This window comes from Sphaeramia orbicularis, chromosome 21 (genome assembly GCF_902148855.1).
Source record: "Sphaeramia orbicularis chromosome 21, fSphaOr1.1, whole genome shotgun sequence".
NCBI classification, from domain to species: domain Eukaryota; kingdom Metazoa; phylum Chordata; class Actinopteri; order Kurtiformes; family Apogonidae; genus Sphaeramia; species Sphaeramia orbicularis.
The window spans coordinates 15,366,594-15,390,862 of NC_043977.1; the positions used below are offsets into that span (position 1 = coordinate 15,366,594).

General features: G+C 35.7%; 1 protein-coding gene across 1 annotated transcript in view; it reads left to right on the top strand.

The window, feature by feature from the left end:
- Positions 1-24,269, top strand: part of LOC115412945 (E3 ubiquitin-protein ligase SH3RF3-like) — a 237,235-nt gene that overhangs the window by 181,658 nt on the left and 31,308 nt on the right. The window contains 1 exon segment of the mRNA XM_030125629.1: positions 8,804-9,075. Coding sequence (XP_029981489.1) covers positions 8,804-9,075 — 272 coding nt within the window.

A 24,269-nucleotide genomic window follows, 5' to 3' on the forward strand; every position in this document is an offset into this window, starting at 1 on the left:
TAGTTACCCCCGCGAGGGCGTGTCTGTTTTTTCTGTCTGTCTGTTTGTCTGTTAGCAAGATAACGCAAAAAGTTATGGACGGATTGGGATGAAATTTTGAGGAAATGTTGATACTGGCACAAGGAACAAATGATTACATTTTGGTGGTGAGGGGCAGGGGCACTGGTCTGCCTTGGTGGAGGTCTGCGCTCTCCAAGTGGTTTTCTAGTTATTACCTCCACCAGCAGGTATTGTGATTAACTTTGCTTTGTGTTTGTTTGCGTGTTTGTTTGTTTGTTTGTTTGATTGTTAGCAACTTTACGGGAAAACTATTCCAACCATCTTTACCAAATTTTACCCACAGATAGGCCTAGGCCCTGGGATGAACCCATTAAATTTTGGGCCAAGTAGGCCAAAGTTCAAGGTCACAAAATCTACAATTTTCTTATCATTGAGCAATTTCTGAAAATTCATAAAAAAATCAAAACGACTCCGACTAGCCTCCAATTTGATCCACCTGTAGCTTATAACAATATCTTGTATCTGGCACAAAATTGGCCACATCCACTGTGGAATGTGGACACTGTGGACATTTCAATTTAACACCGAAAATCCCATTTACGACACATTTTTCATTATAACTCAACAAATATTGATTGGAATTTAATACAATTTGACATATACATGACTGGTACCAAGCTTCAACTTTTTCTGCTTTATGGAACAACCTTGAAACTGTTTAATTTAAAAAGAAATAGTCGATCCACACATGCACACCATTCAGGGTGCTTGGTGGAGGTTTGCATTCTCTGAACACTTGTTTGAAACGCTATTCAAACCCCAGGTGCTTGAAATTGTCCGCAGGTTTGGTCATATGAACCCAGCGGTGCAACACAATCACACTCTGGCTTATAGTTTTGTTGTTGGCACAAAGGAGGTGATCATTTCCATTGTAATTTTTCTTGGTTATTTACTTTAGTTGAATAGAGATCAGGCAGAGCAGCATGACTGCGGTGCTTGTTATGGTATGTAATTCCACTTTCATGTGGTCACCCTCTTGTTGCAAAGTCACACCCAAACACAGCGGCTCTATCTGCCAATACTGTATTCCCTGCACTGATAATGTATTCTCTCTGCTCCAACCTCTTCTCCACATTATGCCCCACTGCTTTCACCTCTGGACATCAAAACTAACAAAATCATGGCGCCGTTATCACCGTATTTTCACGGCAGGAGACAAAATCTGGGAATATGAAAGCCTGTAAAAGTCATTCCAGCAAAATCTATCATAAACGTGTAGATGATGCCTACAAGGATGTCTAAATGTATGTGTGTGCTGTATATATCTTCACTTTAAAGACTTGAAAATTAATGTACCGTGAATGCAATCATCGTCGTCATCATCATCGTTGTCGTCATCATTACTTTTCACATCCTGAACACTGTTACCAAAGCCATTAAAACCAAATTAAAAAGGAAAAAAAATAGTGCGCTGAAATGATATTTGGCAGTTTAATTGCCCTCATGGCTGTATGCATGAAAACATTTGCGCTGGTTGTTCAGCTAATCTGTATTCTGCTCCATGATGCAGTAAAAGAAAGAGAGAGTGAGGTGCAGAAAATTAAGGCAAGGGACAAACAGAAAGGAAAACAGAAGGAGAGGCAAGAATTAGAAAGAAGGGAGAGGGAGGGTAAATGAGGCTGAATGGGTTGCAGAAAGGTAGAAGTCGAGATAAAGGCAGAGGTATAGATGAAAAGGCAGACAGAGGCAAGATAGAGGAAAGAGAAAATGAATCAGAGAGATGAAACCTTGCGAAAACAGCAGGTGTCCCTCTCCAGTGGATATGAATGGCTGCTTCACATTCTGCAGTTATGCAATCTGAGAGAGACACAGAAAGAATGGGCGAGTAATCAAATGAGAGGCAATTTGTTATTTTTACGCAAGCATACTCTCTCCATCCCTCCCCCTCTCCCTCCTTCCCTTTTCTCTCCTTCCTCCTTACCTCTCCCCAATCCTTTGTCTGCAGTGCAGCTCAGAAATTTCTCAATATGATAATGAGAGACTGCCAAAGATGCACATTCACTCACATGCTAACATGCACTGGAGATGAGAGGCTGACCGATGCAAACAGACAATATTTTTAATAGCCATATGTAATGTTGATAAATGCACAGATGCAAAACTGGACAATGTGTGTTATGAATGTGAAGACTTACTCTATATTTAACACTGGCTCAGTTAAAGGTCCCATCAGTCACACTGGCGGCAAATCAAACGTACACTAGTTGTATATGTTTAGTGTCTATGTAGTGTTTCTGCTGGTGCACACACACTCTCACACACACACATAGAAAGCCATAACTCTGCATGTGTGTGACAGGAAGTCGATGGGCAGCTATAAGAGTGTGAATACCACCAAGTCAATAATGTTCAGCTCACTGTTCTGCCATTCAGCACTCTGCAGACTGAAACATGAGCATCCCACCACTTCATGTATGTTACAGTCAGACGCTGTGGTGTAGATCCACCAGGCAGATAGCACAGACATCACTCAGGGTGACAGACAACATGGCTCGGCAATTTATTTTATAATGCCAGAAGGACGGACAACACACTGACGCATTGCACTTGTAATAATAAGCCGGAAACCTTTCATATTTATTTGTATTGATTGCGTACTGTATTGTAAGTTAGCATGAAATTAATTCATTATTCCAAGTAAGGCTGCACAGTTTGGTGAAAAAGTCACCGTGTTGTTGTCTTTTACGCAGATTACTTATTATTTTGAAATGTGTGTTTGCTTTTTCAATGCAAACGTACAAAAAATGCATATCGGCTAAAATTTGGTTAGAGGTCTTATTTCTGTCTTTGTGCATAAGAAATCAATAGAAGTGAATCCTCAAAGGAACTTTGTGTTGGTAAATGCAAGTTATGCAAATTTACAGGATTTCCGTTCTGTTGCAACATGTTGATGGTCATATGAACTATGTTTTCAGGTCAAAAATGTCCAATTTCGTCACAATTAATGCTATATTTTCATGTCACAAATGGCCAAGTTATATTTGAGCTGAAATTACCTGAAAAACAAATATTCTGTTCTTTTAGATTCCTCAATTTTTCTTACAAGATTCTATCCTAAATATCACATGTTTTATTTTTACAGGTTCAGTATGGAGTATGGTGCTGATCCATCCTGCTTATGTTACGCCAATACATACATTAAGAATGTCACACGTTACTTTTAAATCAACAATTTTCTAATAATAAGCATTTTTATAAAGAAAAAACAATTCTATATTGTTATTTACTCTTTAGTATGATGATAAACTATACAATAAATAATTCTGATCCTAGTTTTTGCACAGGGATCATTTGTGGAAACGGTGACATGGCTGCCGAGCATCAGTATGATGGGATCTGTAACAACCATGTCACATCCGTCCACTGCCACATTTTGCGTTTTTGTGTCAGCTGTTATTGTTTTAGATCCACAATACTAACATGTATGAATAAGAGGATAATTAGCAATAGTAAGTATATAAGTTTATTCCTAATAAAGTACTGGTACTGACCAGATCATCATGGGTAATGTCACGTCCGTCCACCAGCAAAAGTTTTCACATTCACGTGCTATTCCAAATCCAGTATTTCTGAAAATATAGCTTCCACTGTCAAATAATATCAGTAGTCTGTGTACAAATTATTATTTCAATACAGTTCTATGCATTTCTTACAACTTTTTTTTTTTTTTTTTTTTACAAAAATGGCCACTCATTTGACCCCCTAAGTAAATTTTAGCCGATATATTTTTCATTGTCATTGTCTCTGAGTCCAAAATATCAGTTTTTAGTTTAGTTTATTTCGAATATGCAACAAGACAAAGTAATCTTACTTAGTCCTTTGAAATAAAACAGGTAGTAAGAAGTCATGGAAGAAAACAAAAAGACAAACTAACAAAAACAGAACATTTACATGTACATGACTTCATTTGCACATTTGAAAAGGAGTGGGAGGAAGTATAACTTATTTAATCCTTATTTATTGCTTACTTATTTATCATAATAAAAACACTGAAACGCCACTGGCAATCAAAAGCATCAACTGATTTAAAATGTTTAAAATGTTTATAACCACTAATCCTGTTAATGTAAGTTTGTAATTCAGGTAAAATACACTTTCTCTGCTTTTCAGATATGTCATTTTTGGATGTTTAGCAGCTCTGTAGTGAATGTGCAAACACTGTCTTCTGCTGCAGCATTGATTCAACAGTAAAACCCATTTAATTTGACAAATGACTGGGTGTAGACACATTCAGCTAATGATATATTTTGCTGAAAAAGTCATTTATTTCTTCAGTTTTCTCTGTTTTGGTAATAATAATAATATCCCTTGAATTTACTCTGAACCTTTATGAACATATACATCATCTGTAAATTTAATATAGCATCATGCATGATTCTCAATGCAAAATGCAAAAATATTACAATAAATGTTGGTAAATCGCTTAGAAAAGGTTAGATGTAGAGAAAAATTCATTTGGAAGTTGCCATAAAAATAGTTCTAGGTCTTTAAGGGTTACACTGCAGCCTTTTGTGATTATATAATTGCATGGGCTGACGCTGCAATTGTGTTTGTGATTCAATTAATTGTGCAGCTCTTGTTCCAATTTTAGCACTAAACTGACATTCTGAACACACAGTTCATCTCTTGCCCCATTTGCGCTTTACAGTATCAACAAAATGTACAGATTCCCTTTTTCATTCATTCTCATGAATCCACAAAACACTACAGACACGGAGGTAAAATCAAATAAATAATAATAAACAGTACAGCTCTGCTTTTAGACACCCATTAACCTCTGCTGTAAAAATATCATATCTGTAAATATCTGACTTCAGCTGGTAATGTGTTACAGTGTTGTTAACACCTTTATGGAGAAAAGTGATGGTCCAACTTTAGGTTTTGCAGTGTGTTATTTTACAGCTTTTACACTGTGCTCTCAGTTACTCTCCCAGTTACTGCCTTGTCTTTTGGATTCATCAGAAAAGAAGCTCTAGGGTTAAACTAATGATAAATTTGAAGACTAATTTGAGGAAATAAAAATGACGGAGGCTTTCAAAACTTAGTAGATTGCATCTTTTCAGGATATGGCAGTGATGTCCTCGGGCAGACTTTTTGTCAATTATTTTTAGAGTCTGATTGTATAGGGAAGTAATTTTTCTGGGCGTTCGCAGTGATGCTGAGCCCATATAGTGAAAAGTGCGTAAGTTGCTGGGCTGCCTGATTAACCCCTTCATGCATACATCATGAGGAGAAAAAAAGCTTATTTTTTCCTATTTAAAATAGGGCTAAAGCTGAAATTTTTGCAGAACTATGTTTAGTATAAATGTTTTTTAGCTGTCTATGGATGTGGACACTATGCAACAAAGGGGTAAAAATAGCAACTGACAATAGTCACTTTTCCATTGGACATGTGCGCAAAACTTTACCAATATTTATTAAATGTCGAAAAAACACAAGCACATAATCTCGGTTTTTCCATTAAATCAAAAATGCAGTGATTTGTTTATTTATTATTGCAAGATGACATGAGAAGTCATTCCATCAACATGGCGACAAACTTAAATATCGTGTTGATTTACAGATATATTCATTATTTTTATATGTTGCCCCTCTATCCTGTACTAAATTTAAAAAATGATTTGCAGATTTCCTTTTCTTTTTTGTCAGGCAGATGGAAAAAGAGTTCATTCTTTTACCTTGACAACATGTGACCCTTCTGAGGAAGGCTACAGGTTGTAGCTGAAACGTGTCAAGGTAAAAGAATTAACTCTTTTTCCTTCTGTCTAACAAAAAAGAAAAGGAACTCTGTAAGAGTCCTAGTAGACAGTATGGACCTAATTGGACTTAAAATTTATTCATTTCCTGATGTGTCCACACATACAGCACCGTGTTTCTTTTAAAACTCTTCTTCTTTGCTTGATGTTGCTTGATTGATTTGGTACGTCAACATCCTTTTTTTTTTTTTTTTTTATTCACGTGACTCTAGTTGCAGAAAAAGGTCTTTCCATTGCAGTTTTGCGTGATATACCATTTGCGCTATGCCCGAAAAACCACCTCCAGCACAAAAACTTTTAATCGAAAACCAGGGTTTTGGCAAAATTGTCGTTTTTATGTTAGGCAAATTTTTATGCGCAAGTTATATTCACACAATTTGAGGGTCAATGGAAAAGTGACTAATAAGTATCAGATAATATATATATATATAATATCAGATCACATTTGGGTTATATTATGTTTTGAAGTATATACAAGCTAAGGAAATCACATACATTAGAAACAATAGAGACAAATATTTAATGTGACAGTGAATAAAAACTGAAACAATGATAATAATAATACTAAAAATATGAGAAAACACCGTTAACAGAAACGCCTCTACTTCTTTCTCTGATTTTCTCCACTACCCAGTACTGAAATTCCAAAAAGCACAAAACAATACATTTTTGTATATATGTCCAAAGTTTAACAGTAATAATGTGTGATCATTGTTGTTAATATGTGTATCACTGTATGAGCTAATGCAAATCATAGATAACACAAACAACATGAATTAATATGATCTGGCTCCAGTGTTGCATGATGCATTATATGATCCACAAGAGGTTTAGAGGGTGTTTTATGAACCCAAAATGGAGTTAAAGTGTCCACTATGCATGAAAGGGTTAATTAGAAACTATTTCAGTTCATTTTTGGAATAATCTACGACCTGAACTTCAATCAATATCTTCTTTATCATTATTTAAAAAGCATCTAAAAAGGACTCGAATTTATGAAAAAATGTAAGACTGTATATCATTTTTTGATTTGTATTTCTGTTGTTTTTACTTCAGATTATTACCTCCGCCAAGGAGGTTATGTTTTTGCCAGGGTTTGTTTGTTTGTTTGTTTGTTTGTTTGTTTGTCTGTTTGTTTGTTTGTTTGTCTGTCCGTTAGTGTGCAACATAACTCAAAAAGTTATGGACAGATTTGGATTAAATTTTCAGGGTTTGTTGGAAATGGGATAAGGAACAAATGATTAAATTTTGGTGGTGATCGGGGGTGGGGGGGCCCACGGGGGGGGCCACTGATCAGCCTTGGCGGAGGTCTGCGCTCTCCGAGTGCTTCTAGTTATTTCAGTTTTATCGTTTTTTTTTTTTTTTTTTTTTTTCTCCTGTGTGTTGTTTATTTCCGGGGAGGTATTTACAAAAGCCTTTCTTACCTCCGCCAAGGAGGTTATGTTTTTGCCAGGGTTTGTTTGTCTGTCTGTCTGTCTGTCTGTCTGTCTGTTTGTTTGTTTGTTTGTTTGTTTGTTTGTTTGTCTGTCTGTCTGTCTGTCTGTCTGTCTGTCTGTCTGTCTGTCTGTCTGTTTGTTTGTTTGTTTGTTTGTTTGTTTGTTTGTTTGTCTGTCCGTTAGTGTGCAACATAACTCAAAAAGTTATGGACAGATTTTGATGAAATTTTCAGGGTTTGTTGGAAATGGGATAAGGAAGAAATGATTAAATTTTGGTGGTGATCGGGGGTGGGGGGGCCCACGGGGGGGGCGCAGACCAGAAAATTTCATCAAAATCTGTCCATAACTTTTTGAGTTATGTTGCACACTAACGGACAGACAAACAAACAGACAGACAGACAAACAAACCCTGGCAAAAACATAACTTCCTTAGCGTGGGGGGGCCCACGGGGGGGGCCACTGATCAGCCTTGGCGGAGGTCTGCGCTCTCCGAGTGCTTCTAGTTTAGTTTCTATCCTCTCCTGCACAATGGTGTTACTTGCATGAAAATTGTGTTTTAAATTTTTCTCTCGCTGTTTATGATGTGCAAATAAAATAAAAATAAATAACAAAAATTAACTGTTGTTGATAGCTTCATGTTCATCAAATCTGTGTTATTTTTAATAATAATAATACATTTTATTTATAGGTGCCTTTCAGGACACTCAAGGTCACCGTAGAAAGTTGTTAAAAATAAATAAAACGCAATTAAAATTACATATATACATATTTAAAACACATACAGGGTGGGGAAGCAAAATTTACAATGAACATTTAGTTGTTTTTTCTCAGCAGGCACTACGTCAATTGTTTTGAAACCAAACATATATTGATGTCATAATCATACCTAACACTATTATCCATACCTTTTCAGAAACTTTTGCCCATATGAGTAATCAGGAAAGCAAACGTCAAAGAGTGTGTGATTTGCTGAATGCACTCGTCACACCAAAGGAGATTTCAAAAATAGTTGGAGTGTCCATAAAGACTGTTTAGAATGGAAAGAAGAGAATGACTATGAGCAAAACTATTATGAGAAAGTCTGGAAGATACTATTAAAGAAGAATGGGAGAAGTTGTCACCCGAATATTTGAGGAACACTTGCGCAAGTTTCAGGAAGTGTGTGAAGGCAGTTATTGAGAAAGAAGGAGGACACATAGAATAAAAACATTTTCTATTATGTCAATTTTCTTCTGGCAAATAAATTCTCCTGACTTTCAATAAACTAATTGGTCATACACTGTCTTTCAATCCCTGCCTCAAAATATTATAAATTTTGCTTCCCCACCCTGTAGGTACATAAAATGGCAGTAGATAAAAGTGAAATTATGGAATTGAGTAGGCCTGTCTGAATAAATAAGTCTTAAGCTGGGATTTGAAGGTGGTAATAGAACCACAGTTTTTTATGTGTTCTGGGAGGGCATTCCAGAGGCGGGGGGCTTTGTTTTTATCATTTCAAAAACGTGGTGTAGAGTCATTTTTTTGTTTTTGTGTCTACCGTCTCCTCTCCAGGGCTCCATTTGGAGTAGGTGCTACTCGGGGCTCATGTCTGTCCAGTCCAGTAGGAGGAGGAAGCGGGTGCAGTCAGGTGGGGAGTAAAATCTCCGACCCTTCATCCCCTGGGCCATCTTCATCCCGCCCCTCCACCCCGCTGCTAAACTCTGCCAACTCTGTTAATAGCGTCAGTCCCGCCTCCTCGCCACAAAGTGCTGCCGCCCAGCTGAAGAACTGCCTGCGCTCCAGCCAGCATACGGTTAACCAGGCACGCACCTCCATGCAGCTGGGTAAGCAGAAACACTAACACACAATTAAAGAACTACACAAACACGTAACAGCATCACAGGTTTCACTCAGTAAGCATTTTTAAATCTCTATATTTACACTGGTTCCGTTTAACATTTAAAAGCATCTGTTTCTTCTCATTTCAACAGTTTATTCATAACTGTAAAACGCACTGATTAGCAATAATTATCTAACACAACAGCACAGATCCACCAGACTATTTGATCTGCGACTGGAGGAACATTTTCTCCTGCTGTTGCCAGGGAGAACTTGTACTGGAGTAAAATAAATCCACATGCATTTGTTGAAAAGTATAAACAACTAAACAGGATTGAAATTTGATGTTACGCTGGTCTTTTTTTTTTTTTTTTTTTTTTTTTTCAATCTCTTTATTCTCTCACAGGTACATTTTGGGAATTGTGTTCAATATTTTTATTGTTTTTCAAAACAGCCATGTAGCTTACAGAAATACAAAGGAGAAAAAAAATTTATAAATGCAAAAGAAAGAAAGAAAAAGAAGAAAAAAGAAAAACAAAATTAAGGTCGTACAACTCAAGATGATAAGGTACATGATGTTGCATCACTAGTAAACTGGCTGGATTCCACATAGATTTCTACAAAAAAACAAAAAACAAAGAGGTGAGTGGCATGTTATGGACCACTTCCCTGCCCAAGGTCTTCATTGGTTTGAGCCATATGGTCCAAAAAGGCTGCCAAATCTTATAGAATGTTTTTAGATTATTACTCATGTTGTATCTGATCTTCTCCATGTGAAGCACAGAGGTCAGCTTTGTCAACCATGTTTTGAGAAGAGCCACAGTCTCAGATTTCCAAAGGCTTAAAACACAGGTGTCAAACATGAGGCCTGGGGGATGAATTTGTGAAAAATTGCAAAAATTACACTTAAGATATTAACAATTAATTGTGTCCAAATCATTTTAATTCGGGTTCCACATACAGTCCAATTAGATTTCAAGAAGGTCAGACCAGTAAAATATGATCATAATAACCTATAAATAATGACAATTCCAAATTTTCTCTTTGTTTTTTGGTGTAAAAAAAGTAAAGTTACATGAAAATGTTTACATTACCAAACTATACATTTACAAAAAATGCGAATAACCTGAACAAATATGAACAAACAGAAATGTCTTGAGAAAATGAAATGCAATTTTACCAATATTCTGCTTGTTACTAAATGTTTTGTGTGATTGTAATGCACATGTGTAAATGATAAACTGATAAACCGAGGTATAATATTGTTAAAATTGCACTTGTTTTTCTTAAGTCAATTCAAGTTGTTCATGTTATTCAGATTTTTAAGGAAACTTTGTAGACGTAAACCTGATCATAATAGAATTTTACTTTTTTTTACTCGTATTATTTTACTGGTCCGGCCCACTGGAGATCAAATCAGGCTGAATGTGGCCCCTGAACTAAAATGAGTTTGACACCCCTGGCTTAACCCTTTCATGCATACTGGTCACTACAGTGGACAGCTATTCTACAGCTTTTCTCTTCTATATTCATGGATTTTGTTGTTTTCGTTGTTTCGTTTTTTTTCACACATATCTTTATTAAGTTTTAAGACACTACATATCTTTTCTGACATGAATTGGTAACATTATGTAGATCTCTTCTGAGCATAAACCCCCAGAATCACAAAGCCCTCCCCATAGTTTTCACACAATTTATCAGTGAATAGATGTTTCTATGCGTCAAAAATTAAACGTGTGATGTCCTGGTGAGTGGACATTTTTGCAACTTCATGAAAAATAGGTCCATAAGATTTTTTTTTTTTTTTCATTATTTTTTTATTTTTATGTATTTTTTAAATTTTTAAAATTATTTTTATTTATTTATTTATTTTAATTTATCTTTCAGAAGAAAATTTTCAGTCACATTGTTTTTTTCATGCCTGAAGAAGAATAAAAACACTCAGGAAAAATTTTTGATTAAGAGTCTCATAATTCGTGCATGAAAGGGTTAAAATGAGCCTTTTTGCGATCATCATCCCATACATGATCATGCACTGAGCGGAGAGATCATGAGTCCTTAATGACAGAGAGTAACCAAACAATCTCAGGCTCAGGCTGGAACACACAGTGATATATGTGAGAGAACCATTTGAATATTTCACACCAGAAACCATACAATGTTGGACATGTCCAGAAAAGGTGCATTAGAGAGCCATCTGCAGACTTGCAGCGATGTTATGCTGGTTTGGATGCACCAATACTGGATATCACACACAACTGAATCAGATATTGGTGACATAAGGTGTGTTTCCATGAAGTTGTTTAATGAAATTGAAATTCCCGTTGGAAAAGCTTTAGGGAAATGGTATGACTAACAAATTTAGCAAACAAAAAAAATTGTTTTCTCTCATTTGAGGTGGTTTTTGCCGTTCATTTGCAGAAGAGTAAATAGAAATACATGTAGCAGAAATGGATAAACTCTTTTGAATATGTTCTGAACATTCTAAAGTGTGAGAACATGGTTGTACAAGCAGACAGACGACATCACGGCTATTTTAGGAAACCAAATCACTCTGCTTCTTCTACTCTGTTTATTAGAGCCATGTGCAAAGCAGCTGACACATAACGCAGCCCAGATTATTCACTCTAAACCACTTAATGGAAACACACATAATACACATTATCAGTTTTGTGGTTTTTCAAACATTTTATAGAAAGACAACTATTATAGCTCTGATCCGTGTTGTTCAATTCTACTGTATGTCATCATATGTGTGTGCGTGTATGTACTCTGTCAGTGTAAATAATTACCAAGCAATTAGCACACAGAAGACAGTGACAACCCAACTTATTAAATCTAATAATGACTCATAACTAAAATATGTAACACATTAAGTCATTTTGCTGTTCTGCAAAATAAGTGAAAAATAAATCTCCTTTTACACTGACAAAAAAGGATTAGCACTCGGGAGGATTTCACACAGTTTTTACCAAATAGTTGGTAAAAGATGATCTAGTACATAAAATAAATCTGCAAATTTTGCTCTTTTTTTGCAATAATTTGTTTTACAGAGTTAAAAAGCAGTGATTAATAATAATAATAATAATAATAATAATAATAATAATAATAATAATAATAATAAACTTTATTTGTATAGCACCTTTCATACAAAAATTGTAGCCCAAAGTGCTTCACATTGATTGAAAAAATACAATATTAAAATACATTAAGATTTGATTGTACATCAAGAAATAAAATGAAATTTGAGAGAAATACAATAAAATAAAAATAAATATAAAAACAGCGCACATTAAAATATTTGATTATGCATAGAATTTTTGAAGTGCAAGAAATAAGATGAAATTTGAGAGAAATACAATAAAATAAAAATAAAAGCAGCGCACATTAAAATATTTGATTATGCATAGAATTTTTGAAGTGCAAGAAATAAGATGAAATTTGAAATACAATAAAATAAAAAATAAAAACAGAAATACAATAAAATAAAATAAAAATAAAAACCGCACATTCCTGGTTCCTGAATTGTGACCCTATTTTTATCTCCTTTCAAAGGCTAATGAGAATAAAAATGTTTTTAATTTGGTTTTAAATATATTCAGTGAACTGGCTTCTCTAATGTCTTTTGGAATTGTATTCCATAACTTTGGTGCATAGTTAGTAAAGGCTGCGTCCCCCATTTTCTTTGTAATATTTCTGGGAGTCGCTAGTAACCCTGCGTTTGATGACCTCAGTGTTAATTAAGGTGAAGCTTGTTTCTTTGCATATAACAAACGCACAATACAGCTTATTAATTTAACACCATTTGTATTAATAACTGTTTTTATGTGTTTTAGCTGTGTTTATGTTTTGTTTTTGTTTTGGTGTTTTTTAACTCTGTGATTCAGGGAAATGCACAAGAATTCCAATTATACTGCGAAGTATCTGTGCAAATGGCAAAATAAAGTCTATTCTATTCTTTTCTATTAGACCTGAAGAAGTCACATCAGTTCAGCCCTAGTAAATGCACAATCAGAAGTGAGTTGTTGCAGTTCAGTACAGTACTGTGCAGAAGTCTGGCCACTATTGGATTTGTAGTTGTATCAATGTTATAATGACCATACATATAAATCAAATCCAATTTATTTATATAGCGTCACATCATAACAAAAGTTATCTCATGACACTTTCCATTTAGAGCCGATCTAAACCAGACTCTTGAATCAATTTACTGAAACCCAACAGAATCCTTAGAGAGAGAGAGAATATGTGGGAATGAGGATAAAAGCTACAAGTCAAACCAGGGACTCAATGCAATTATTGCGGACAATATTACAATTTGTGTCAATTTGCACAATTTATTTGGAGAAGGAGGGAAATAGGGGGAGACACATGGATGTACAGCAAACTGAACTACAACTGTCAAACAATAAAACAACTGGTGCTGGTATAATTACCAATAGCAACAACAAGTGTCCATAACTGTTAATACTACTACTACAAATACAAATATTAACAGTAGATATACTACTATTACTGCTGTTAGTATAACCAATAATAGAAACCACTACTATTTATTTAGCTACAGCTCTGGAAAAAATAAGAGACTTTAGAAATTATCACTTTCTCTGATTTGACCATTTATAGGTGTGTGTTTGAGTAAAATGAACATTTTTGTTTTATTCTCTAAACTACCGACAAAATTTCTCCCAAATTCCAAATAAAAATATTGTTATTTAGAGCATGTATTTGCAGAACACGACACATGGTCAAAATAACAAAAAGATGCAGACCTCAAATAATGCAAGGAAAACAAGTTTATATTCATTTCTAAACAACACATCACTAATGTTGTAACTTGGGTCAAGTTCAGATATCAATATTTGGTGGAATAACCCTGGTTTTTACATGTCTTGTCTCTCCATCGTTTCTGTTGGATGACTTTATGCGGCTCCTGGAAGAGAAATTCAAGAAGCTCAGCATTGTTCGATGGCTCGTGACCATCCATGTTCCTCCAGAAGTTTTCAAATGCCGTGTTTCCACTACGTGGAACCGGCTCGGCTCGACTCGACTCGACTCGGGTACCAGGTCCTATTCCTGGCGAATGTTTCCATTACAGGATACTACTGACTTTATAGTACCTGGACGTCATAGCGTTACTTCTGTGTTGTCTGCTCAGAGAGTTGCTGATAAAGTCACTTGTTGCGTGTTGTCTCATCAAGCTCATGCTGAATTTTTACGTCTGAACCTCCTCGACAAACCATGGTGTAGTTTTGTGGGCTGTCATCATGTGGATTAACCTACCGCTATATTTACTGTCAACTTCCGCATTTGTTTTTTGTAAAACAGCGGGTTACAGAGACGACTCTCTGACCAATCAGTATTCTGCAGTGTTTACACGTCACGTTTTAGTATCTGGTCCCCAGTCCTGGAACATCAGCGGAGGTGATACCAAAAAACTAGTACCGGGTACCAGATTCCAGGTCCTTTTTCGGAATGGAAACGCAAAAAGGCCGAGTTGAGTCGAGCCAATACCATGTAATGGAAACGTGGCAAAAGTGGGTTCAGGTCTGGAGATTGGGCTGGTCATGACAGGGTCTTCATCTGGTGGTCCGTCATCCACACCTTTATGGACCTATCTGAGGCCAGGAGCATTGTCCTGATAGAAAAACTAGTCCTAGAGAGTTTAGGAACATTGTCAGAGCAGAAGTCCAGTAGTTTTCAATAGTTATTTTTTGATTCCAGTTACTTTTTCAGTACTAATGTCACTGTTTTTGCCTCTTGTAAGAAGATAGTGATGGACACAGTAGTGTTTTTATACTTCTTTTTAAATAAGACCAGGTAGGATCAGGTGTTTATTCAATAGAATATGGTGTGTTTGTGTTGGAATTCAACGGACACAGGAATGGAATGACTGTCATACATGCACACATGCTCATTTTAGAGGAAATTGCAGTGGTCTCTTAATTTTTTCCAGAGCTGTATATAATAAACTTTATCACTACTACATGGATAAATGAGTGATGACAATGGAGACAGGAGAGAAGTATTATCACAGCAGCAGGTCCAGAGATGATCCAGAGATAACCTGTGAGGACATAAAACACAGACACTCCAGGGAAGAAGTCTAGTCAGTAACATGTATTTGCTGGGGCGTGAAAAGGGGTGAAGAGGAGAGAGGAGGTCAGAGAAGAGGAGGAGGAGAGAAGAGCTCAGTGTATCATGATGAGTCTCCCAGCAGTCTAAGCCTATAGGAGCAGAACTAAGAGCAGACTGAGCCGCCATAACTTTTAAAGGAGGGATATTTTCCTTTTTTAAATGCAATTCTCTTGTTACAGGCTGTAGGAAATCTACCTCGTAATGGAAGATCATGAAGTAAATTTTCAACATAGGTGTTTAATCATATTTTCAAAGATGGGGAATGGGTAGATAAGTGACTGACAGCGTTAACTGTGTTGTCACTCATATATTCCTTTAAAGGAGTGATATTTTGTTTTGTTTTTTTAAAATAGAATAATGCATTTTAAAACATTTCCCTGTGGTCTGCATAAACTGTAAATGCTATGCTTGGGTCTGAATTCTTCATTAACCCTTTCATGCATAGTGGTCACTACAGTGGACAGCTGTTCTCTTGTATATGCATGGATTTTGTTGTTTTAGTTCCATATCAGCCAACACAGTGGACACTCACACTGGAAAAATCTAACTCTGACCAAGTGTATTTTTCTCATTTCTAATCCAAATATGTCATCACACTTAAAATATGACATAAACACCTAAAGAGGAACTTTTCAGTGTGATATAAGAACTTATTTCGAGGCAATAGATCTGCAAAATCTTATTTCAAGAAATCTTACCAAGATAATCTTCACTTGTTCCATTGGCAGATTTTTTTGCTTGAATTAAGCAAAAAATGATACTCTATAGGTAATTATGTCTTATTTTACAGGGTGGGGAAGCAAAATTTACAATGAACATTTAGTTGTTTTTTCTCAGCAGGCACACGTCAATTGTTTTGAAACCAAACATATATTGATGTCATAATCATACCTAACACTATTATCCATACCTTTTCAGAAACTTTTGCCCATATGAGTAATCAGGAAAGCAAACGTCAAAGAGTGTGTGATTTGCTGAATGCACTCGTCACACCAAAGGAGATTTCAAAAATAGTTGGAGTGTCCATAAAGACTGTTTATAATGGAAAGAAGAGAATGACTATGAGCAAAACTATTATGAGAAAGTCTGGAAGATACTATTAAAGAAGAATGGGAGAAGTTGTCACCCGAATATTTGAGGAACACTTGCGCAAGTTTCAGGAAGCGTGTGAAGGCAGTTATTGAGAAAGAAGGAGGACACATAGAATAATGATGTGATGAATATATTAGAATATATTAGAATATATAGTGATGAAATATTTGACTAGAAATGAGAAAAACTTGGTAAGATTTAGATTTTTGCAGTGCATGCACCATCCCATACACTGCAATTCATACCATTACTGTAACTTTGCTGTTCTTGATAAACCTGATCTGCACTAACATGTTTCAGAGTAAATCAATTGCTTGTTATTGTTATTAAACTGTAATTAACAGGTTTTTGTGGGGTTTTTTGCTTATTATCTTTATGAAGTGAGTAATGACTAGTATTAGTGTATGTTAAAATGTGAGGAAACATCAGATTAGCTGCATTAAAAATGTTTTCATTTTGTAGTTTTCACACAGTTTATCAGTAAATATGTTTCTTTGCTTCAAAAATGTAATGCATGGTGTCCAGCTGAGTGGACATTTTTGCAGCTCCATGAAAAATGGATTCATAAAAACTACTCCAATCGCATTGTTTTTTTAATGCCTCGAGGAATAAAAACACTCATGAATAAAAATCTTGATTAAGGCTCTTATAATTCATGCATGAAAGGGTTAATTCAACTCCACAGGTCCATCTTCAACCCTATTTCTGACTAATGACACCAGAAAGGTCATTTTGAGTGCTGGCCCTTTAAATGCACATGAGCCACTTCAGGCCCCACCCCCTCCAGGTTGTTGACTGTGCTTTCTGTCCCGTTCAGCCACTTGTGTTCATTAATACAACCAACAACTGAATGTTTTAGGTAATCGGCTCCAAGTTTGGACATATTTTCAGTTTTTACTACAACCGCTGCTGCTGATAAACAATTATGTCGTACTCAGAGAAATGTTCATCAGAAGTCTTGACCTTATATGTGCAAATGTCGTGACGTAACTGATTATAAAACATAACAAATTAAGCAGGAAAGCAGAAATTCACTCCATTTTTTTGCCAGAATAAATATAAAGATAGCTTTGCAGCACCTGGAGGACAAGGTTATCGTTAACGAAAACTAACGAAATGACGAAAACTAGAATTGAAAAAACATTTTGGTTAAATGAAATAAATGAAAACTATAATTAAAAGGAAAAAAATTATAACTAACTGAAACTGTGTTGTGTGCTTACAAAACTAACTAAAACAGACAAAAATTGTAGATAAAATTCCCCTTGTTTTCGTCTTTGTCAATGTCGGATTGATACGAAATCGATTTATTTTACTGGAGCAATTTTAGCTGGTGGCACCATATGACACTTCACAGTCCGTCACTTCTAGTCATTTGTCGTTTAGACTCGGCTACTCGTCCCCACTCTACCTGGAAACATGGAGAATAAAGTTGGTAGAAAGCAGCAGAGTCCTGTATGTGACTACAACAGAGAGGAAGATAAAGAATATGAAAAAACTAAAATTACACTAAACTGAACTTGAACTAAGCATTTAGAAAAAAATGAAAACTAATAAAAACTAGCAAACCTGCTCTATAATCTAATTAAAACTAACTGAATTAGAGAAAAAAAATGTCAAAACTAAATAAAACTAAACTATAATGAAAAATCCAAAACTATTATAACCTTTCTGGAGGGTTCAAATTCAAACTTTATCAACTATTAGGGTCCAAATACACAAAAAAATGAACCAAAGACTAATAAAAGTGGGTTTAGCAAAATATGACCCCTTTAACATACATTTCTCTTTCACTGTATCATGATACAACCGCTCCTAAAGACCCGGGACCTCCCTTCTTAACACCACTTTAAATCTCTTGTTCAGCCAATTTTAGTTTTAGGTTTCATTCAACAGAAGTCAAATGTTTTTATTGTTTGTCCTCATTTTTGTTGTAGGAAGGTCATACTTACCACTGACTATGCCTGCAGAAGCTTTTTAGTTCAGTTTCTGTGTTTGTGTGTGTGTTTGTGTGTTTTTTTATTCCTCTGAACATATTTTCTATTTCTGTTTTCTTGCTGAATAAATGAACTGAGAAATAAATACACAGTATATGCTCATTATAACCCTGCAAAAACAACAAAGCTTGAGGTGGTCTGTGCAGTTTTTGCACAGCACTATATAGTATTTCAAACCAAGCAGCATAAACAGAGGAGTTGAAAGTGTTATCTGAATGTACATGCTCAAAACAGGTTAAACTTATAGATAACTAAAATACCTACTATGATTACACTGGTCAACAACAAATTTATTGTTTAAGTTTTTTGAGCTGATTTAGGATAATTTTGGTGTGCTGAAACCAAAAATCACATTAATTTTGCTCAATCAGGTCAACTTTCTTGCTTACATTTATGGGCATTTTCACATCATATGATACAAAATTCTTTCATATTTCTTGCAATAAACGAGTTCTGAAGATTTTACTTTTGCCAATTTATGATTAATGTTTTTTTTTAATATTACAGGTGAATGAAATGGCTTCGACTAGAAGATCTTGCAAAAATAAGCCTGACGTATTCTGCTACATCTGCGCTGAATACATAATAAATAATAAATACATCCTGTTAGAAAATGATTGTTTTTTTCTCTTAAAACCTATTTTGGGTGAGAACTATATAAAAAATCAACTGATAAAGTCACAAAAATGTCATCAATTTTGTGAGAAGATCAAATTTTTCAAAATATAATTAGCAAAAAAACCTGACCTGATTGAGAAAAACAGATGTCATTTTTGGATTTAGCGGTGCAAAATGGTTCTAATTCAGTTGAAAAAACCTAGAAACTTGTAAAAAACATTTTTTTGTAACCCAGTGTTATTGTTAAAATCATTCCGTGTTTTTGTGCCCGAAAGAATATATTACTATATTGGACTTCTAATAAATCCCCTACCCTTTCTGGATGGAGGAAGCTAATATTGGAGCACATTCCACTTGACTTTTTGACATGCTTGGCACATTCTAAGATTGACAAATTCAACCACATTTGGAAACCCTTCTTGAACTATACTGAAGGAAATGTGTCCTCAACTCTGTCTTGGGCTTTCATCTGCTCTTAACCCATAAAAGCCCAAACATCCACCAGCGACCCAAACAAACTGCTGATCTAAAATCTTTATAACTTCTGAACCAATAATCCTATCAATCCATGTAAATAATTGGTGTAAAATACAGTTTGTCATCTTTTCACAGTCAAGAGATATGACCCATGTGGACGTTCAGAGGCTCCGTAGTTACCGTGGAAACACCGTCATCTTCTCCAACATTGATTCACCAGTAAAACCCCTGGAGGTGGATCAATGACAGTGGATGGACACTTATTTTATGTTCAGTTAATGAGAGATTTTACTGAAAAAGTCCCTCTTTCTTCAATTTTCTCTGTTGTTGATATAATAACCTTTGAATTTACTCTGAGCTTATTTGAACGTCTACGATATATGATCAGTACGTTAAGTATTATAAAATACCAGATTTTCACTGGAAAAATGCAAAATATGGAGGATAATATTATAATAAATGTGGTAAATCACTCAGAGAAAGTTTATTTGGGAACTGCCACAAAAGTAGCACTGGATTTTTATGGGTTAAGGAACAGAAACATGTAAACTTTTTATGCTGAAGACCCCTAAAAATGTATTTATGTCCCCTTAGGACTCAAATATATGTAAATATACCATGCATTGACATAATGTTTGCATTTCATTTTCTCTGTTTTTAATATATTAATCCTCAACTTTACTCTGAGCTTTTATGAACATCTACATGATCAGTGATTTGATTTTTGATTTAGTGATTTCTTCTGAACATGCAATGAAATTTAACATATATGCGAACTAGCAAAACATACATAATAATATAAATATCAGGAATCATAACAATCTTAGACAGAAGAACAGCACAATAGTTCCATTTACATCCCTGAAAAGAGGTAGAAAGAGGTGCAACTTAGACCTTGAATTCAGTGAATTAAATGTAGGAAAATACCTGATTTTCATTTAAAAAAAAAACAAAAAACCACAAAATACAGAGGATAATGTTACAATAAATGCTAATAAACCACTTAAGGATGGTTAAATATAGAGAAAAATTCATTTGAGAACTGCCACAAATGTCCCACTGGGTCCTTTTGAGTTAAATGGACTCATTATAATTACACATTGTACTGTATAATTTATACAGATATGAAGGTGATGAGAATCTATCTCTATGATGACTGTAAGTCACTATTTTTGTTTTGAGTGTGGGGCTGAGCAGTTTTGTTTTGTTTTGAACAATGAAAATTGAATCAATATATTCTAAAAAAAAAAAAAAAAACCATTAAAAAATAAAAAAAAATCATTCAGTGTTAAGACTGTCAGTAACAAGTAGCTTATTGGAATGAGACAAAAAGGTTTGGAAACTGCACTGTACCATAGTAGGTGAGGGATCCATTGTCTTCTGGACCAAAACATCACTCAAGAAAGAGAGAAATGTGAACTTGGTGATGCAGGGATTGAGATACTCTTATGAATAGCAAACAGCAGCTCCCTATTCAACAGGAGGAACGGCTGCATTAGGCTTCTCAAAAAGATGCATAGCATGTTAAAGGACAGATGAGTCTTGCTTATGTCTCTCCAGAGGGATAAATGATGCTGGTGTTGCTCGCATCCACATTCTTTTTTTTTTTTTCCCTCCGCACAATAATCTGCCTTCCAACATTAGCTACTGTTGCACAATGGGGAGTACAAGTACATACGCAGGTAAATAATTTGGCACAGTCACAATGGTTTCTCATTATAATCGTGTTACTCCTTGTGCCTGATGTGTTTACACAGACAAACAGAAGCTTTAACAATTGCACACACCTGTGTCTGTACAAGGTCTAAATCATATCAACATTATTCTCCACTCAGAGTCTATTCATCTCCTCAGCCCCAATTTCACTCTTTTTTTTTTCCACCGTATCTTTTCTTTCTTCCTCAGAGGGAATAATGGTGAGGGTTTCTTTGGGAAGGCTGAAAGAGTACACACTGTGAAAGCACTGCCAAGAATAACACACGCACACACATACACATTGGCTACAGTCGTACACATACTACACATGTGCACTCCCACTTATATACACATGCAGCTGAATGACATCACTGTGATTTTGTTTTATGGAGGCGTAATGACAGAGCTTCGTGCCTCTCTCTCAACCTCTTTCCCTTTCTCTGTTTCGCTCTTTCTCTTTTTCAGCGTACACACAAACACACATCTGGTCCCCATTATAAAATAAAGTATGTGCATAGTTCTGGCGTTGGGTGGTTTTACACACTCACATGACCGCTGTGTCTCTCTGTGGACTTCAGCCCGAGTTCTGCTATGTAGTAAGAGCAGGTGGCTAGCAACTCTGTGTGTGCGTGAGTGTACGCCAGTGTGTACATGCTCGTGTGGGTGTGTATTTTTGTGTACTTTTATCCTCACAAGCACCAAATGTCCTCGGAGGGATTAAAGGCTGAGAAAAGTACTCCAAACTGAGGACATCCCAGTTTTTTATTTCTTCAAGGGGTGAGGTCGGAGTTGAGCTTTCCAGTGTTTTTATTGTTTTTGTTCTTTTTGATAAAATGGTCATTTCAAGTTGGGGACGGTTAGGGCGTAGGCACTGAAAGGCCGCAGTAGTACACATGAATATAAAGACGAGTGGGATTGATTTGTCGAAATACGTCACAACTGTTTGTTCCTTCACATTTTTCTTGTTTTAAAGCAGGGGTCTCAGACATGCGGCCCGGGGGCCAAATGCGGCCCACCAAAGGTTCCAATGCGGCCCGTGGGATGAATATACAAAGTGCAAAAATTCCACAGTCAAGAAAAAAAATGAAAAAAATATTACAATATGTCTATAAATAATGACAACTTCAAATTTTTGTCTTTGTTTTAGTGCAAAAAATAACATTAAATTCTGAAAATACTTACATTTACAAACTATCCTGAAACAATAAAATATGAATAACCTGAACAAATATGAACAACCTGAAATGTCTGAAGAAAATTAAGCGCAATTTTAAAAAATTTTCTGCCTGTTCCTCTGTGTTTAGTGTCTTTGTGGCAGATACTTCAGGGCAAAAATAGGGCTGTCAAGCCACTCCAGGACCCACAGAAACTGAAATCAAGGTCATCATCGAGACTGATGGACGAACAACAGTGTCTTTGTAGATCCGATCCATAATGCACATGTAGAAATTGATTGATTGATTGATTGATTGCCTTTATTGTCATTTGACAGTACAAAGTATATCAAACGAAATTATAAGTGAAAGTATAAATGATAAGGTGAGGCAGAATATTGTTAAAATTATTTTGTTGTTTTTTGTTATTTTATTGTTAAACTTATTTTTCTTCGGAAATTTCAGTTTTTTCAGGTTATTTACATCTTTTTTGTTTGGATAGTTTATAAAAGTAAGTATTTTCATAATTTAATGGGGTTTTTTTGCACTAAAACCAAGACAAAAATTTGAAGTTGTCATGATTTATAGGTTATTATACAATTATTTTACTGGTCCCGCCCACTGGAGATCAAATCGGGCTAAATGTGGCCCCTAAAAGAAAATGAATTTGAGACCCCTGTTTTAAAGTGACTATATGTAATATTTCTACTTTCGAATAGTAAAACGTGAGCTAAAATTATCATTAGAATTAGGGCGGCAACTAACGATAACTTTAATAATTGAGTCATCTGTAGATTATTTTAATAACAAATAGAATCATCGGATAATTCAGTTCAATTCAGTTTGATTTGTGGAGCCCTATATCACAACAAGGTTGCCGCACAGGGTTTTACAGAATTAGTTGGATATGAAAACAAACAACAGTCAAATGAACAGCAGATGAAGGAAATGGGTTAATGTCCCAGGCATCCCCCGTCCTTTGACCCTTCTTCTCGGAGAGGAAAAACTCCAAAAACCCAGTGGGAAAAGAGAAACCTCAGGGAGAACCACAATGATCCACTCCCACGGACGGACAGGCTAAAACACAAACACAACGCAGGATAAACACAAAAGACTCAATTTTCAAAGATCAGTATTTAACCCAAAGCAATATAGGCTTCAGGTATAGTTAGAGAGAACTAGCCCGCTACCGAGACTTGTTACGGCTAGAGACTAGCAAGCTTTAGCCTTCAACCAGTTCTAGGCTATCAAACTGGGGTTGTATTAGTTCCGGTCAACGATAGGTGACGTTAGTCTAGTGATAAACGCAGATGGATGAAAACATTATAATTACAACAATAGTGTCGAATGTAATTATAATTTTCTTTTTTTCTTTTGTTCGGACAAGGTATAGCATTAACATCTAAAAACGATACCTTGTCTGAACAAAAGAAACAAAGAAAAGTATAATTACATTAACAGAAGACAAAATGAACATCATTAGCCTTAATAGTGTCTAATAATAAGTAGCTGGCGGGCTAAAGTAATCCGGACACTTAGGCTATCTTAAGTTCGGTTCACATTGTGTTCGCGGTTGCCACTACAGCCCCGTTTGCCTGAAACGTACTGCGCCGTGGGATTTTGGCCATTTTTTTCTCCATATTCAAGCTTTGTTACATAAACACCGCACTACATTTCGGCCAAACAGGGCTGCCCAGCATCCGAAGCCTCATCCATGCTGCTCTGTGTTTTCCTATGTTGCACTACACAGCGTGCGGGCATGCCTCAATACTAACATGTTCAAGACCCAACTAATTGACTGCCGAATTCGTTGCCAACTCTTTTAAAAACCGATTTGGATTGATTTAATCCAGGGGTGCCCAATCCAGGTCCTCGAGAGCTACTATCCTGCATGTTTTAGGTGTTTCCCTCTTCCAGCACACCTGACGGTCATTATCAGACTTCTGCAGAGCTTGATGATAGGGTTATCCTTTGAATCAGGAGTGCTGGAAGAGGGATACATCTAAAACATGCAGGATATTAGCGCTC